The sequence below is a fragment of the Prionailurus viverrinus genome, chromosome A1 (genome assembly GCF_022837055.1).
Source record: "Prionailurus viverrinus isolate Anna chromosome A1, UM_Priviv_1.0, whole genome shotgun sequence".
NCBI classification, from domain to species: domain Eukaryota; kingdom Metazoa; phylum Chordata; class Mammalia; order Carnivora; family Felidae; genus Prionailurus; species Prionailurus viverrinus.
This window is the reverse complement of record NC_062561.1, coordinates 117809676-117827878: the sequence shown is the minus strand read 5'-3', so window position 1 is coordinate 117827878 and position 18203 is coordinate 117809676. Positions and strand designations below refer to the sequence as shown.

The 18203-nt window shown below is 42.7% G+C and overlaps 2 protein-coding genes and 1 long non-coding RNA gene across 6 annotated transcripts in view; 1 reads left to right on the top strand and 2 right to left on the bottom strand.

Annotated features, from left to right (window-relative positions):
* The window catches only part of LOC125166778 (protocadherin gamma-C4), a 170476-nt gene that overhangs the window by 150444 nt on the left and 1829 nt on the right, over positions 1-18203 (bottom strand). The window contains exons 1-2 of one of the 4 annotated variants that reach the window (XM_047860922.1): positions 2972-3330; positions 756-2773 (exon numbers count right to left, since the gene is read on the bottom strand). In XM_047860922.1, coding sequence (XP_047716878.1) covers positions 756-2773; positions 2972-3179 — 2226 coding nt within the window. In that variant the 5' untranslated portion in view covers positions 3180-3330. Of the gene's footprint in view, positions 1-755; positions 8792-18203 lie in introns of those variants that run through there. The other 3 variants (XM_047860926.1, XM_047860860.1, XM_047860923.1) reach the window with 3 other exon arrangements.
* LOC125167103 (uncharacterized) lies at positions 1747-6408 on the top strand. The gene is made up of 4 exons (XR_007152659.1): positions 1747-1831; positions 2856-3167; positions 3373-3480; positions 6337-6408. It is a non-coding gene; the product is annotated as an uncharacterized LOC125167103 (long non-coding RNA).
* Positions 12226-16724, bottom strand: LOC125167022 (protocadherin gamma-A1-like). Its single transcript, XM_047860939.1, is given in 2 exon segments — positions 12226-13754; positions 13757-16724. Coding segments are annotated over 2 exon segments (2433 nt in total). The 5' UTR covers positions 16041-16724; the 3' UTR covers positions 12226-13605.

The window sequence follows — 18203 nt, the reverse complement described above, 5'->3', positions numbered from 1 at the left end:
AGGACAAGACATGCCACTCCAAGACTCATAATGATTTAGGCAATTGACCTTCCCACCTTCAAGCAAAAGGCTGAAATCAGTATGAGTGCACACAATCACCCACACATACTTTCGGTATACATAGTAAGGACTACAGGACAGGTAAAACCATTTGACCAATCTGTACATTTTTTACCCAACAATTTTTATGTCATTGAGATGAAGAGTTTGGCCTGGCTTGGTAGGAACTGAGCATCATTTTATTGGAGACTAAAATATCTAATATTCATATTTTTTACTTGTATCAGTCAGGATAAGCTAAGTAGTTGGAGTGACAAACTTCAAATCACAGGAAGTTAAGATGAAGAAGGTCTATTTATCACAGGTATACACATCAATGTAGGACAACCACAGGGCTCTTTCTTGGTGTAGTTATTCAAGCAATAAGGTAGAAGGAAGAGTCACAATTTCAAAAAATAACTTAGAGATCTGGAAATTCTTGCAATGCCATTGGGAGCTTTCCCCAGGGAGAAGCACATATTACCTTCATTTACAATATATTGGCCAGAACTAGTTACCTAGACCCACTCGGTCATAACCAGGTCAGGAAGATCCGCTCTACCAACCGCCCAAAAGAAGAGAGGAACTAATTATTTAAACAACAGAACTAATGACTACCATGTTGCTTTATTTTCAAATAAATGTATATTAAATCTTTATAAAATCACACTGGCATACCTGTTCTTTATAATATTCCAATAAAGAAATAAACCTACCTCGAGTAGGTTGGGGTCTCCTTTCGTTTCCAGTAAATCTTGAGATACCAGGAAAGACTCGCTTTTCCCACAGCTTTCTCCGCTGAGGAGCGTGTCGGCATAGTTGGGCTGCGGGAAGATCACGTGACTCTCCCGGGAGTCCGCCCTGAGGGAGACCTCCTGGGAATAGGTCTGCAGGAAAGTGCGCACCCCATCCACACCCACAAAGTGCGTGGCGGGCACGCCAGCCAATCCAACCCCCGCAGCCTGGAGCAGACGGGACGAGCGCCAGCGCCTCAGCCTGAGTCCCAGCAGCACGATCACAAAGGCCAGAAAGATGCAGGAGACTGCAGCCACCGCCACCACCAGGTACAGCGTGAGGTCAGAATCGTCTGGGTCGGCGGCGGTCCTGATGCTGCCCAGATCGGCCAGGACGTCTGGGATGTTGTCAGCTACGGCCACGGTGAGCGTGACGGTGGCCGAGAGAGGGGGTTGGCCGTGGTCTTGCACAGCCACCACTAGGTTTTGCTTGAGCGCATCTCTGTCCAGCAGGGCCCGTGCAGTGCGCACCTCGCCCGTGTGCAGCCCCACCGTGAAGAGCCCTGGCTCGCTGGCCTTGAGTAGACGGTAGGACAGCCAGGCGTTCTGGCCAGAGTCTCTGTCCACCGCCACCACCTTGGTCACCAGGTATCTGGGCTCTGCTGATCGGGGCGCCAGCTCCACGCCTGTGGAACCATCAGTGGGGAGAGCAGGATACAGGATTTCTGGAGCATTGTCATTCTGGTCCAGCACGAATATGCTCAGTGACACATTGCTGCTGAGGGGTGGGTTCCCACTGTCACTGGCTGTCACCAACAGCTGCAGGTCTCTAACCTGCTCGTAGTCAAAGGAACGGAGAGCATACAGGACACCGGTGTCGGAATTGATGGAGACATAAGTGGATAGAGGCGCCCCCTGGATGGTATCCTCAGTCAGTGTGAAAGTGATGTGGGCGTTCTGGATGCTGTCGGGATCCTGGGCGGTCACACAGAAGATGGAAGCTCCCCTGGGATTGTTTTCGGGAATGTAGGCTGAATACGAGGCCTGACTGAAAGCAGGTGGGTTGTCATTGATGTCTGCAACATGCAGAGTGATATGAATGTTCGTGGACAGTGGGGGGCTTCCTCCATCTGTGGCTCTGAGAGTGATGTTATATTCAGACACCTGTTCACGATCCAGAGATCTGGCTGTCACTAAGCGGTAATACTGGTCTATTGATTTTTCTAAATTAAATGGCACATTTCCCAGGACAAAAACTGTGACTTGTCCATTTTTCCCAGAATCTCGGTCATGCACATTGATAAGGGCAATTTCTCTTCCAGCAGTAGCCTCTTCTGGGACTGATTCAGTAAGAGAAGTGATTGTTACTTCTGGGGCATTGTCATTCACATCCAGAACTGTGACTAAAATCTTAGCTCTTGAAAGGAGACCAGGTCCATCTTGTGCTTCAATTTTAATTTCATAGAACATAGCATCCTCATAATCTAGACTTTTTAATATTGATATATCTCCAGTCACTGAATTGAGATAAAAAATCTCAGCGACTTTCCCAGGCATTTTATCTAGAATATAGGACACTTGAGCATTGAATCCTTCATCAGGGTCAGTGGCATTCACTGTGAGCAGTGTGGTACCCACTGGCAAGTTCTCTTGAATACTTAATTGATACTCAGATTGAGTAAATACTGGTGGGTTGTCATTTGCATCCAAAACTATCACTTGGATGTACAAGTTGCCAGAGTGGACAGGATTCCCACCATCAGAAGCAATGAGGACAAGCTGATGAACTTTCTTTTGTTCACGGTCCAGAGCCCTCTCCAACACCAGCTCTGGGTACTTGGTCCCATCAGAGACATGCTTCACAGTCAGAGAAAAGTAGTCATTGGGGCGGAGATGGTAGTTCTGAAGGGAGTTCATGCCCACATCTGGGTCAAATGCAGTCTTAAGTGGAAATCGAGTTCCAGGAGCCGCTAGTTCGCCAATTTTTATTTCCAATTTCTCTGTTAGAAAATCAGGAGCATTATCATTAATGTCTTTAATTTCTATTTCTACTTCAAAAATTTTCAATTTGTCTTCTACAAGGACGTTAAATTTTACAAGACACAGCGCGCTCTGAGCGCAGAGCTCCTCCCGGTCTATCCTGCTTGCGGTGACCAAGCTGCCGCTTCGCGGGTTCAGAGCAAAGAGCTGCGTCCTACCTCTAGAGATGATGCGGACTCCACGCTCCGCCAGCTCCCAGGGCTCCAATCCCAGGTTCTTGGAGATGTTGCCCACAAAGGAACCTTTGTCCAGTTCCTCTTGCACTGAGTAGTGGATCTGCCCGGATCCAGTCTTGCATAGCGTCCACAGAAGCACAAACAGCAGGGCCAATCCTCTGCAGTGTCTGAATCTCAGGTATTTAGTCATTTCTTCTTTGGTGAATTATTTTCTGTGAATTCCGTTCCAACTACCCACGACGGACTCAAATCTTATTTGTTTTCAAGGAACTAAGCCTTTTATGGTCTTATTTTATGGGTCACAGAGCTGGTTGACTGACAGGATGAGCTTTGTAGCAGCTCGGACCTTCTGGAGTCTGATTGACTGGTTCTTTGCTTTTTAGGAACAAGGAAATGGTGGACAAGCTCGCCAGCCCCGTTTTCCTCCTTGAGTGGTCAGCAGCGACACTCAGAGGCCTAATGGTTTACTGCACCCTTTCAGATAAACCCAAGTTAGTGATTTTTAAGTTTCCCAACACCCGAAATCTTCTGTATCAGAGGTAATGGGATTGGTGTCTATTTCACACAGTTCAATTGTTATATGTTAAAGTATGATATATGTTAAAGTATGTTCCTTAGGAAGCCATGCTCTAACCTTAAGACCACTAATATTGCTTCAAACATGCTGGAGTTACTGTTTTGAAATGTTCAAAGTTTAAAAACCACATAGAAATATCAGCTATATTTATAGGTTATACTCATTAAAGTTTGTCCTTGATAGCCTGACATCTTAGTTTCAATATCTGTAATTGAACCCATTCATTAAACATAATTGGGTGTTAGACAATATGTGAGGATTCAAGGTAAATGATATGAACATAACCACTTCCTCCCCAAAGCTAGGTAGATATAAAATCAAACAAGGAATTCCAGTGCACTGAGATAATTACCATAATGGAAGAAACCAAAGGTAATGGGAGGGCGTCCAACCTGGCCCTGGAGGTTAGCAAAGGCTTTCCCAAGAAACATGAGAAAAGTGGATCAGGGAAAAGGCCTGGATATGAGAGACAACAGTATGGCAATTTCTAGATGTGAGAGAGAAATCACACAACTTCAGAGTACTGGAAGTAGTTCACTTTGTCTAAATCTAGAGTAAAGGTGGTTTTTAAACACCAAAACTGAAACTAGTAGAGATAAACTTTTGTTTTATGTTCCAGAAACCTTTTCTCTGTATTTGTTTTCCTCTCCAAACACAGAAATAGAAATATATTTGTCATTTCAATTATGCAGTGTTATAAACTTATCCATAAGGCATTTATTCTTGTGAAAAGATACTATACACACTAAAAGAAACTTTGTCTTTAATTTTCCTCAGTTTAAACTTTATTACTTAGAAGTAAAGATGTTATGATGTATTATTCCACAGTGAGTTCCAGTTTTAGCTCATAGAGAATTATGTAATAGTAATAAACACAAGAGACTGCATTGACTCAGATCAACTCTCCTCAAATGCCCTAAAATATAATAAAAAATCACAGCACCTTGAAAGATGATAATACCATTAAATACAATACTCAGTATATGATTGCTTCCAAATCACAATTTAAAGTGATCCCAGTTACATAGAATATTAGTGTATTTTTTTGTTCTTCATTATTAAATTTTTTTTAAAGTTTTTATTTTTATTTTTGAGACAGAGAGAGACAGAGCATGAACGAGGGAGGGTCAGAGAGAGAGGGAGACACAGAATCTGAAACAGGCTCCAGGCTCTGAGCTGTCAGCCCAGAGCCCGATGCGGGGCTCGAACTCACAGACCGTGAGATCATGACCTGAGCCGAAGTCAGACGCTTAACCGATCAAGCCACCCAGGCGCCCCTGTCCTTCATTATTAAAAACATAACTGAAACACTAAAAGCCAACATAGAAAGAGGAATGAGGAAGGAAGACAGTGGTTGTGAGGGAGACTGAAGTTAGGTGAAGGATTGGAAATATTTTTAACAGTTGTTCTGAGAAGGAATCTTTGAGAAAAGAGATATATAAGAAGGATCTTTAAGGGCTATTATTTGATATAGCCTCTGAATCCCTTGAGGACATATTATTTTTAAAGATAAAAAGTAAATGTGGTTTCCAGATACGAGAAATAGAAATATCAAAGAGAAATGTGTTTACTATTGCACTACCCATTTATTATAGAGCAAACAAGAATTCAATCACTTCATCAACCAACACAGAGCTACTTTAAATACTTTTTTTAAACATTTATTCATTTTTGAGAGACAGAGGGTGAGTTGGGGAGGGGCAGAGAGAGAGGGAGACACAGAATCTGAAGCAGGTTCCAGGCTTTGAGCTGTCAGCACAGAGCCCATTGCAGGGCTCGAACCTATGAACTGTGAGATCATGGCCTGAGCCAAAGTCAGACACTTAACTGACTGAGCTACCCAGGCACCCCAACACAGAGCTACTTTAAAAGTCAGTGGGATTTTTAATTACGTGGAGATACCATGACATACTTTCCTAAGACACAGTGAACATATATATTTCTAAATTTCCATATTTTAAATAGGGAAGGTCATATGAATCAAATAAAATGAAGAAACTCACTGTCAAACTGAAGGAAAAATATTACAACTGAGTGAAGGCATTAGACAACTAAAGTGTTTCATTATTCATAGGTTAAAATATAAAACAAAACCCTTGAATTTTAAAGCACTTGAGTAAACATAAAATTCAGACTTCCTTTTTTTTTTTTAAATAAACTCTACCACCATATGGAGCTCAAACTCCCCACCCCAAGATCAAGAGTAGCATGCTTTGCTGACTGAGCCAGCCAGCCGCCCCTCAATCTTCATATTTTTAATAGAGAAAGAATTATTGATCCAGGTAGACAAGAAGATTTGCCCAGGGAGGAGAAAGAAAGTATGAGAAACCAGATACACCATTTCCTAATGCAATGCTCTTTGATAACCTAAATATAATATTCACCCAATACTAACTCCTGATTTAAATTCATGATACAATGATTCTAGCCTCCTCTTCCCCCGTACAAGGTGTAAACACTTAGAACTACTGAGAAATAATTCACCAGGACTCATGTCCTTAAAAGGGATATATTCACAACTAAATATGCAAAACAGAAAACATGTGGTAAACAATGGAGGCAGCGGAGTAAATAAACATATCTATTTATTTTAGCAATGTCTCATTGGTATACTATGAGTACTAGTACTAGTACTAGTATACTAATACTAGTATACTATGAGTACTTAGTACTCATAAGTATACCGTGAAGGGAGTTTACCTTGGATGTTTCTTCTCCTTTGTCTTCAAGTAAAGACTGAGGTGATGATAGAAAATCGTTTTTCTCACAGCTCTCCTGGCTGAGGAGCATGTCGGCATAGTTGGGCTGGGGGAAGATCACGTGACTCTCCCCGGAGTCCGCGGTGAGGGAGACCTGGTGGGAATAGGTCTGCAGGAAAGCCCGCACCCCGTCCACGCCCACAAAGTGAGAGGCGGGCACGCCCACCAGCCCGCCTCCTGAAGCCTGGAGCAGACGGGATGAGTGCCAGCGCCTCAACCTGAGTCCCAGCAGTACGATGACAAAGGCGAGGAAGACGCAGGAGACTGCGGCCACCGCCACTACCAGGTACAGTGTGAGGTCAGAATCATTTGGGTCGGCGGGGGTCCTGGTGCTGCCCAGATCGGCCAGGACGTCTGGGATGTTGTCGGCTACGGCCACTGTGAGCGTGACGGTGGCCGAGAGAGGGGGCTGGCCATGGTCCTGCACCACCACCACCAGGCTCTGCTTGAGCGCATCTCTGTCCAGCAGGGCCCGTGCAGTGCGCACCTCGCCCGTGTGCAGCCCCACCGTAAAAAGCCCTGGCTCGCTGGCCTTGAGCAGACGGTAGGACAGCCAGGCGTTCTGGCCAGAGTCTCTGTCCACCGCCACCACCTTAGTCACCAGGTATCCGGGCTCTGCTGATCGGGGTGCCAGCTCTACGCCTGTGGAACCGTCGGTGGGGAGGGCGGGGTACAGGATTTCTGGTGCGTTGTCATTCTGGTCCAGCACGAATATACTCAGTGACACGTTGCTGCTGAGGGGCGGGTTCCCATTGTCCCATGCAATCAACCTCAGGTGCAAATCCTGGAACTGCTCATAGTCAAAGGAGCGCAATGCATAAAGGATGCCAGTGTCAGAGTTGATGGAGATGTAAGAGGACAGGGGTGCATCCTGAAGAGTGTCTTCAGTCAAAGAGTAAGTTACATGGGCATTATCATCACTGTCAGGGTCATGGGCCACCACAGAAATGATGGAAGCACCCCTGGGATTGTTTTCAGGAATGTAGGCAGAGTAGGACATGTGAGGGAAGGTGGGTGGGTTGTCATTAATGTCTGCCACCTGCAGCGTAATGTAAGCATCCGTGGACAGAGATGGTTTTCCTCCATCTTTAGCAGTCACAGTGACGTTGTAAGAGGAAAACTGTTCCCTGTCAAGGGCTCTGGTTGTAACCAGTCGGTGGTAATTGTCCACTGATCTTTCTAACTTGAAAGGAAGGTTCTCTGGGAGTGAGCATGTGATAAATGCATTCTGCCCAGAGTCTCTGTCATGTACATTAAAAAGTGCAATTATGGTTCCTGGAGGAGAGCCTTCAGGAATTGAACTGGTAGAAGATGTCATGTAAAATTCTGGGGCATTGTCATTCACATCCAGAACAGTCACAATAACCTTTGTTCTGGTCAGAAGGCCCGGACCATCCTGAGCTTCAATATCAATTTCATGGACTTTGGCATCTTCATAATCTAGACTCTGTATGATTGTTATATCTCCAGAGGTCGACTCAAGCTCAAATATCTCTGAGGTTTCTCCAGGATTTTTCTCTTGAAAATATGCTACTTGGGCATTGTATCCCTCATCTGTGTCAGTGGCGGTGACTGTGAGTATCCGGGTACCCACGGGCATACTCTCAGGAACACTTACACGGTACTCAGGCTGTGTAAATATAGGTGCGTTGTCGTTCACATCCAGGACAGTCACGTGGATGCGGGAGGTGCCAGATAGGACCGGGCTGCCCCCATCCAAAGCCACAAGGACGAGGTGGTGAACAGCCTTCTCTTCGCGGTCCAGGGCGAGCTCCAGCACCAGCTCAGGGTACTTGTTCCCATCCACTCCGCTTCGCACAACCAGGGAAAAGTGGTCATTTGGGTTCAGTTCGTACTTCTGAAGGGTGTTTTCTCCTACGTCTGCATCGTGTGCACTCTTTAGAGGAATTCGGAATCCTGGCGTAGTGGTTTCACTGATTTTTAGCTCTAGTTCATCTACTCCAAAGCGAGGGGCATTATCGTTAATATCTGTTATTTCCACTTCTACTGAATAAATATTAAATTTGTCTTCCAGGAGTATGTTAAAATTCACCAGGCACTGCGCGCTCTGAGCACAGAGCGCCTCTCGGTCTATCCTGCCTGCGGTAACCAAACTGCCGCTTCGCGGGTTCAGAGCAAAGAGCTGCGTCCTACCTCTGGAGACGATGCGCACTCCACGCTCTGCCAGTGTCAGGGGCTCCAGCCCCAGGTCCTTGGCGATGTCGCCCACGAAGGAGCCTTTGTCAATCTCTTCTGGCACAGAATAGTGCATCTGTCCAGCTCCGGCCTCCCACAAAACCACCAAAAGAAAATACAGCCGATCAAGCCTTCCGCGTTGTGATAACTTTTGCAGAGCCGCCATTTCTTCTGCTGCAATCTTTTCTCCCAGGCAACTTCCAGCATCCAGTGTTATTCCTCTGTATTCCTCAGGGTCTGTGGGGATCAGCATTCACAGGACCCAGGTCACTGCAGAGAGAAATTTGGTCTGCTGCATTTTTTTTTTTTCCGCCCGGAAGCTTGGGGGCCAAATACCCAGTCCTTTTGTTGTGGGAGCCGGAATGTTGGACTGGATGTGTTGCAGCCTTTTACTTCTTAGGTGGTCAACAGCGACGCTCAGAGGCCTAAGTAATTTCTGCACCCTTTTAGGCAAACCCAAGTCATTTCTTGCTTGTTAGCTTTGTGACTTTCAAGTTGCTTTGAAGAATCTTAAGAGTTTTACCATACCTTAGAAGTAGCTCTTTCAAGTCAGGAATCTTTTTCTCAGGATTAATAAGAATGTGTAAACAAATGTGACCTTGGTAGTAGTTGGTAGGAAAGTATGCCTAGTGAACACTAAAGGCATTAATCAAGGCTGCCACTACCCTTGCTCCAAATATCTTCAACTTATTTTATATTCAAAGGCAATAAGATCAACTTTAGAACATTAGCTAATTTATCTTCTAAGGCTATACATTTTGGATTTCTGTGCTTCATGGCTTAGGATTTAACTTCAACATCTGTATTTTAAAAATTATCAGACACTACTGTATACCTGACACCAATGCCTGATTGATGCTGGAGAAAGAAATGGTGAATGTGATGAACACAGTTCTTGTTCTCAGGTAGCTTACAGGATAGGAGAGGACACAGGAAAGTAAACAGAGTATTTCAATACAATATGCTAACTGATACAAAGGTGGGGACCACTAGGCAATGAGAAGGGTGGGTCAATACTTTTCCAAGACATTATTGAAGATGACTCCTAAAGGGTAGGAATGGGTCAAGAAGAGGCTGGAGTGGTGTTCTAGAACCTCAGTACCAATGCTTGGAGGTGAGAGCAAGAATGGAACATTAAGGAAATTGAAGGAGGTTTGTTCTTTGTTCTTCTTGTTCAAGATTGTTTTGGTTATTTGAAGTTTCTTGCTACTTTGTATGAATTTTAGAATGGGCTTTTTTCTATTTCTGCAAAACAAGTCATTGGGGTTTTGATAGGGATTGCATTGAATCTGTAGATTGCTTGGGTGGTTCTGTAAGTTTTTGATAGGTATTCTTCAAGTTAAGGATATTTTCTTCAATTCCTAGTTTTCTAAGATTTTAATCACATGCTGAATATTCTCAAGAGCTTTATTATGTCTCTATTTAAATGAATGTATGGCTTTTTATCTTTGATATCTTAATACGGAGTTTTGCCTTATTAGATTTTCTTATATTGGAATATCCTTGCATTCCTGAAATAAACCCTAAGTCATAAGCTATAAACAAAGCTTTTAAATATATAGTAGGTAGGGTTTGATAATATCTTAATTAAGATTTTGAATCAACGTTCTTTTTAAAAAATATATTTTTTAAGTAATCTCTATACCCATTGTGGGGTTCAAAATCAAGACATCAAAATCAAGATTCACATGCTCTTCCAACTGAGCCAGTCAGGCGCTTCTAAATCAACATTCTTAAGTGAGATTGCCCACTTCTGTATCACTTCAGTCTGTTTGCCTTTGGGTGTTTCTTCCGTGTTGAACTTTTACCATTTTTACTTTTTTTTTTTTTTGAGACAGAGCTGGGGAGAGGGACAGAGGGGAAGGGAGAGAGAGAGAGAGAGAGAGAGAGAGAGAGAGAGAGAGAGAGAGAGAGAATCCCAAACAGGCTCCACACTCAGGGCAGAGCCCAACTCAGGGCTGGATCCTATGACCTTGGGATCATGACCAGAGCTGAAATCAAGAGTTGGATGCTCAACCAACTGAGCCATCCAGGTGCCCCCAATTTTACTTTTACCCATTCCTCTGAGAATGGAAAAAATTGCGAACAATTGATATCAACTCACCTTGTTTTCTAGTAGGGCCTCCACTTTTTCTTAGGTTTTTAAAAATATTTTCATCAACATTGTTTTGATGCTTTCAAGTCTCATTAAATAATTGTTCAACATCCCTTATTGTAGCTCTCTAAAGATTATCTGTTCTTTGTCTTTGACAATATCTAGTTTTACTCTGTATATTATTTCCCACTCATTCTTCTTGCTTTTTATCAAGTTGTTTTATTTTTTCCCCAGTTTCTCTTGCTTTTCTTTATCCTTTTCCAAGACTTTGTTTTTAATCAGAATTTGGGGTTTTCTTTTAAAATCTTTAAAAAGAATTTTAGCCATGACATCTGCCTACTGTATATTAGTCCCACCATTGGACTTGACAGAATTTTAATTTCTTCCCACCAGTTTCAGTATGACTTTTACTGTCTGCTTCTATTGTTAAAAAAAAATTTAATGTTTGTTTATTTTTTTTGAAAGACAGAGACAGAACACAAGCAGTGGAGGGGCAGAGAAAGAGGGAAACACAGAATCCTAAGCAGGCTCCAGGCTCTGAGCTGACTGCACAGAGCCTGACAAAGCAGGGCTCAAACTCATGAGCTGTGAGATCATGACCTGAGCTGAAGTCGTATGCTCAACTGACTGAGCCACCCAGGCACCCCTCTATTGCTTTTTCATTAGCATTCTTCCTTGTTTGCATATCAATAATTTATACTCTTACCTTGGTTATTTTTCCTATTATTTTCTTTAAGTTTATGCTGATATAATGTGGGTTTTTTTGCCTTGTTTCTTGAGTGGCTTGCTAAATTCACTTATTTTAAATAATTTGTTTTGTTTAACTTTTAGTTATTGTATTTGTCAATAAATTTACCCCTAAATACTCTTTTAGCTGTATTCCACAATTTTAAATAATATTTTAATTTTTGTTCCTTTCTACAGTAGTTCTTATTTCCATTGTGATTTTCTTAAATCCAAGAGTAATATAGGAGTATAGATTTAAATGTCCAAACTTTTTTTGTTCCCTTTTACTATTTTTAAATGTTTGCTTTGTAATTTTTCCAGCTTTATTGAGGTATAATAAATAAAATTGTAAGATACACATAGAAGCAAAATTTTTCATTAATAGGAGCTGAGAAAATCCAGAATTGAAATAACTTATATTATTAATAGAAAGTATACTCCAAACAGATAATAAAAATAAAAATCAACACTTAGACATACAACAAGAATCAGAGAAAAATTTTTAAAGCCTTCAGAGAGAAAATGGAGATACCTTAAAAATGACAATTTGTTGAAAGTATCTCATTAGCAACAATAACTCTAGAAGACAATGTGTTTCAACATTTTGGTTTGTACATTTATTTTAAGTGGAAGAGTATTTTATTTTATTTTACTTTATTTTTGAAAGAGAGCATGAGTAGGGGAGGGGCAGAGAGAGGGGGGGACAGAGGATTCCTGTCAGTTCTGTGCTGACATCAGCAAGCCCCCAAGCCCCAAAGCGGGGCTCTAACTGAACAACCATGAGATCATGACCTGAGCTGAAGTGAGACACTCAATTGATTAACCACCCAGGTGCCCCAGAAGAGTTTTTTTTTTAATTGGTCTTTTTCTTCTACTTTCTCTCCCATTCTCCCTCCCTCCTGGGTTCAGGGATTTGTCTCAAATGGTTTTGAAATTATTCTATCCCAGGTCCCAGGCCATAAGTAGGTCTTTTAGTGGTGTGCAGCTGTAATACTATGAATATTACAACTCAAGTCTAAGAAATTTAGTGTTCATTTTCTGAAGCCAGCATCTGGATCTACCTCTCTCCCTTGGTCTGCAGGTTGCAAAAAGTTGTCACCACAGGAATTGGCAGGCAGCCAATTTGAACTAGCTCAGGGGCTGAACTGCTTATTTTAGATTCAAGTAGTATGTGTGGCTCAGGTCCCTTGTTTAGCCCAAAGCACTTTGTTCCTGTTATAGTGCTGGAACAACCTGTTGACCTTCAATGTCTGCATCTAAGCCAAGCCTAGAATTTCCACAGCTTCAGCCTGGCTCACCACTTCCTTTTCCATCTTTGGTCCATTAATATATTTATCTTTTATTTGTGCCTTACCATGCTTTGGCTTTCTTCTTTTTATATTTGGTATATCTCTTTAATTTACTGGAGCAGAGTAAGTATATCAAAGGATGGACTTACTCATCTATGATACATTTCCTGTGAAGAGTTAACACACACATTAAAATGAAATATATTCTTAGTTTGTGTCAGTTGTTTCCATTATGGGCATAATATACAAGATAGGAGGCTCTGAAACTATTTCTCAAGTTGCACAGTAAATTTTCCATCGTTCACTTTATTACCTCATTTCATAAGTTACTTAAACATCTAGTGTATTCTTCAGCATGCATAAAATATCTAAAAATAACAGACTATGCAAAGGGCTAAGATATTCAACAAAAATTTACAACTTACATAGATTTGTATAATTTAATCCTAACACAGATAAAAATATTACTTTAGACAATCTTTACCTCTTCAAACGTCCCCAAATAAAATAGCACGTTGACAGACAACATCTATATTAAATTTAGGGACAAATTAGTATTTGTAACTGAGAAAAATTTGAAAACACTATTAGTCACATAAATATTGATGGATCTTTTATAGTTAAACCCTATCCTTGCCAGGTAAGAGAATGGTAAACTCAGAAAAATAAGATTATTTGGCCAGAGGAAAGCAAGAAAATATTAAAAGTCAGATCTTCTTGTTTCTGATGCAGTGCTCTTTCCACAACCAACATAGCATCTCACACAATACTCATCTCAATCACCTACATTAGAGTTAATTTACAGTTTCCTTTTCAATGAAATAGCAATTATAATTATACCTGGATATAAACACACAATGATAATTTCCCAGAATTTGTAAACAGAAATCTACAAAGCTATGCGGGAAATAGAACTGTTAGTAGTAAAAAGTGAAAGGTAAGTAAACTCTGTAATTATTTTTACCTAGATAAATTTACAAAACGTTTACCTGAGAAAATGCTTCCTTTTTGCCTTCAAGTAAATCCTGAGTTATCAGCAGAGGCTCGCTTTTCCCACAGCTCTCCTGGCTGAGGAGCGTGTCGGCATAATTGGGCTGGGGGAAGATCACGTGACTCTCCCGGCGTCTGCCCTGAGGGAGACCTCCTGGGAATAGGTCTGCAGGAAAGCCCCCACCCCGTCCACGCCCACAAAGTGCGAGGCTGGCACGCCAGCCAATCCAACCCCCGCAGCCTGGAGCAGACGGGACGAGTGCCAGCGACTCAGCCTGAGTCCCAGCAGCACGATCACAAAGGCCAGAAAGATGCAGGAGACTGCAGCCACCGCCACCACCAGGTACAGCGTGAGGCCTGAGGAGTCAGGGTCCGCTGAGGGCTCGAGACTGCCCAGGTCTGCCAGGACATCTGGGATGTTGTCAGCTACGGCCACGGTGAGCGTGACGGTGGCCGAGAGAGGGGGTTGGCCGTGGTCTTGCACAGCCACCACCAGGCTCTGCTTGAGCGCATCTCTGTCCAGCAGGGCCCGTGCAGTGCGCACCTCGCCCGTGTGCAGCCCCACCGTGAAGAGCCCTGGCTCGCTGGCCTTGAGTAGACGGTAGGACAGCCAGGCGTTCTGGCCAGAGTCTCTGTCCACTGCCACCACCTTAGTCACCAGGTATCCGGGCTCTGCGGATCGGGGCGCCAGCTCCACGCCTGTGGAACCGTCGGTGGGGAGCGCTGGGTACAGGATTTCTGGCGTATTGTCGTTCTGGTCCAGCACAAACAGGCCCAGCGACACGTTGCTGCTGAGTCGGGGATCCCCGTTGTCATACGCCATCACTCTCAGATGAAGGTCCCGGAACTGTTCATAATCGAAGGATCGCAGGGCATATAAAATGCCAGTGTCTGAGTTGATGGAAATGTAGGAGGATAGAGGCGCCCCCTGAATGGTGTCCTCTGCCAAGGAGTAAGTGACTAGTGCATTCTCATTGGTGTCAGCATCCTGAGCTGTCAAGGAGAAGATGGAGGCACCTCTGGGATTGTTTTCCGGAATGAAGATAGAGTAGGAATCCTGGGGAAAACAAGGGGGGTTGTCGTTGATATCTGTCACTTTCAGTGAAATGTGGGTTTCCGTAGATAGAGTTGGAATTCCCTTATCTGTTGCTGTTACTGTGATGTTGTACCTGGAGGTAAGTTCTCTGTCCAGTGTTCTTTCTGTCACTAAATGGTAATAATTATCATCTAACTTTTCTAATTTAAAGGGTAGATTTTCAGGAATGGAACACGTAGTGTCACCATTGTCTCCAGAGTCTTGGTCATGCACACTGATAAGAGCAATGATAGTTCCAGGAGGAAAGTTTTCTGGGACTGCAGTGGTGACAGATGTCATGGTTACCTCTGGGGCATTATCATTTATGTCCAGAACTTTGACTAGCACCTTAGCTCTGGCCATGAGGCCTGCACCATCCTGAGCTTGAATTTCCATTGGATAAATTTTGTATTCTTCAAAATCCAGGGATTCTTTATTTGATATTTCTCCTGTGTCAGAATCCAATTGAAATATCTGGGCTATTTTCTGGTCTATATTGTGAAATGAGTATGTTACTTCCCCATTGGCTCCTTCATCTGGGTCAGTAGCTTTTACCGTAAGCAGCCGAGTGCCCAGTGGCACATTTTCCGGGACACTCATGTGGTACTGTGTTTGAGTAAATGCTGGAGGGTTGTCATTTGCATCTACCACCTGAACATGAATGCGGAGGGTTCCTGAACGGACTGGGTTGCCCCCATCAGAGGCGGTGAGGACGAGGTGGTGCACAGCTTCTTCTTCCCTATCCAGGGGACTCTGTAGCACCATCTCTGGGTATCGGGATCCATCAGATCCCTGCTGAACATCCAGGGAGAAATGAGGGTTGGAGCTTAGCTGGTAGTTCTGCAGTGAATTCATACCAACATCAAGGTCTTGCCCAAAAGGCAGAGGGATCCTGGTACCTGGAGTAGTTATTTCATTCATTTTAAATTCTACTTCCTCTAACTGAAATTGGGGAGTGTTGTCATTAATATCAATTATTTCCACTTCAACAGGGTAAAGCTTCATTTTATCCTCTACCAAGATGTTAAAACTCACCAGACACCGCACACTCTGAGCACAGAGCTCCTCCCGGTCTATCCTGCCCGCTGTGACCAAGCTGCCACTTCGATGATTCAGAGCAAAAAGCTGCGTCCTACCTCTGGAGATGATGCGAACTCTGTGCTCCGTGAGCTCCTGAGGTTGTAACCCCAGGTCTTTGGCGATGTTGCCCACAAAGAATGCTTTGTCTGTCTCTTCTGGCACGATGTATTGGATCTTCCCGGCCCAAGCTTCCAACAACAGCCCCAGAAAAAGGCACAGCAGAAACAGTTCACTGCAGCTGGGCTGCTTCCCCGGAATCACCATTGCTCTCTCCTTTCGTAGTTTTCTCCCAGTCTGGTACCAACGGTATTGTTTCTCTGTTCTTCTAAGCCCAAATTAACTGAATTTTCAGGAGATTTCAGAGCGGAAAGTGGTCCAGAAGTAGGGTCAAGGAAGCTTCAGGGAGGTTGTTTTCAATCTGGCGGTGATGGAGGTTCTAAGACGCTTTTTAATTTTTTTCCCTTTGGGGATGTGTGAGTGTGTGTGTGCGCGCGCGCGCATGCTGCCTCTCTCTCTCAGACTGGTGAACAGCGGCGCCCAGAGTCCTCACCAGTTACTACACTCCTAGGTAATACTTAAACATTCCTTTCTCATTAACCTGACCTATCTTTCCTTAAGTCTTAGTTTATTGTCAAGGAAATAGTTAAGCATTTTACAAAATATGTATGAGAATTAGAAAGTACTATTTTTATTTAATCACATCTAACTGTTGCTAAATTGCGATATACAGTAGAATCCCCCTATTTCCAAGCTATCTGCTTTCTATGTGTTATTCATGTAATATCACAGTGACAAAATCATACCTCCATTATGCTACTAGAGCTTGACCATTTGACAGTTTCTCAGGCCACACAGAAGAGCAATTGTCTTTTGACTGGAGGATGAAAAAAACTGGAGGATAAGTAAACTTTTAATTTTTTTTCTTTTAATGTTTATTTATTTTTGAGAGAGAGATAGAGCAGGGGAGGAACAGAGAGAGAGATGGGGGAACAGAGGTTCCAAAGCGGGCTCTGCACTGACAGCAGCTTGCACAACTGCTAGCCCAATGTGGGGCTCAAACTCAGGAACCTTGAGATCACAACCTGAGCCAAAGATGGTCCCTCAGCTGACTAAGCCACCCAGTTGCCCCAAGGCATAAATAAACTTTTAGGATGTAAGCTAGACATTTAAAAATTGGACTGTCCCATTTCATTTCCACTGTGCTTTGAATATCAGAAACCTTGGAATTTTAAACAACGTGTTTTATCCCTAACCTTATTTTTCCACTTTTCTGAAGTTTTTGTATTATGTAGATTTTAAAAGATCTTTAATTCACTCAAAGGTAATGTATTTTGAATAAAATAACACTGGGCTCTTAGAATTTACTGGAAAATGTCATATGAGTATCTAATTTAAGACTTCAAATTTAAGAGACATAAGAGGTAGTGATATTCTTCCTCAAAACTGAAAAGGATATGGCCACATCTTTATTTTTAGACAGGCCATTAACATAATATGCATTCTCCTAAAATCACACTTAATATTCCCCCAAGAGAAGCTGGTTTTCTTAAAGAGCAAGATTTTTAAACTAGATTGCCTTCCTTCTTTTACTCATTGCAAAATTAGTAAAAGGTTACTAATTAAAATGTCTGAGGCTCCGAGTGATTTACCCAAAAATTAGGGAAGAATGTTTTCTGCATTCTAGAGGTTAACATTTCAGGAACAAATTTGGCCAGATACTGGCAGTCCACCCATGAACACGACTGAGAAGGGTCCAGAAAATAAGGAAATAAAGGAAACAAAGGCCACAAGAGTAGTTCTTAGAAAGAGAATATCTATTCCTGTGTAACCAAATCTATAGTTTCTCAGCTTCTCAAAACAAGTATATGGAACCCAAAGGCTTAAAGATTCAGCAAACCTCCTTCAATATTTCAAGGAAAGGACTTTTTAGCAGAAAATATAAGTTTTTAGAATATACACTAATAGAAACAAACTTTTCACCAAAGGGACTGTCTGAGCTAGTGAAAGAAATTAAAATACACACAGAAACTAGAAAGTGAACTTGCAGAGCTTCTCATCATTTAACAACAACAAAAAAAAAACCAATCAGGGTTGATTTATAACAGGATATTACAAAATAAAAGTGTTAAAACTCACAGGTAAACATTTGAATCCAATGTAATATTTAAGGTTGCATTGCAGGCACCACAGAGACTATGCAGTTAAAAGATGTATCTTGGGTTTACTTCAAGAAATTAAATTAAGACTTTCCAATATCTGAAGCCACACAAAGATTGTAGAATTAGGGCAAATCTCACTTGAAGTAGAAGCATCTCCAAATCTAGGCTTGGACCAGAGACCAGACTGAAAGTAGGGCTGGAGGAGCCCCACAGAAGCAGGGTGAAGGCCAGAGTCACTGTGAGGAGAAGAGCACAGATATCAAGGACA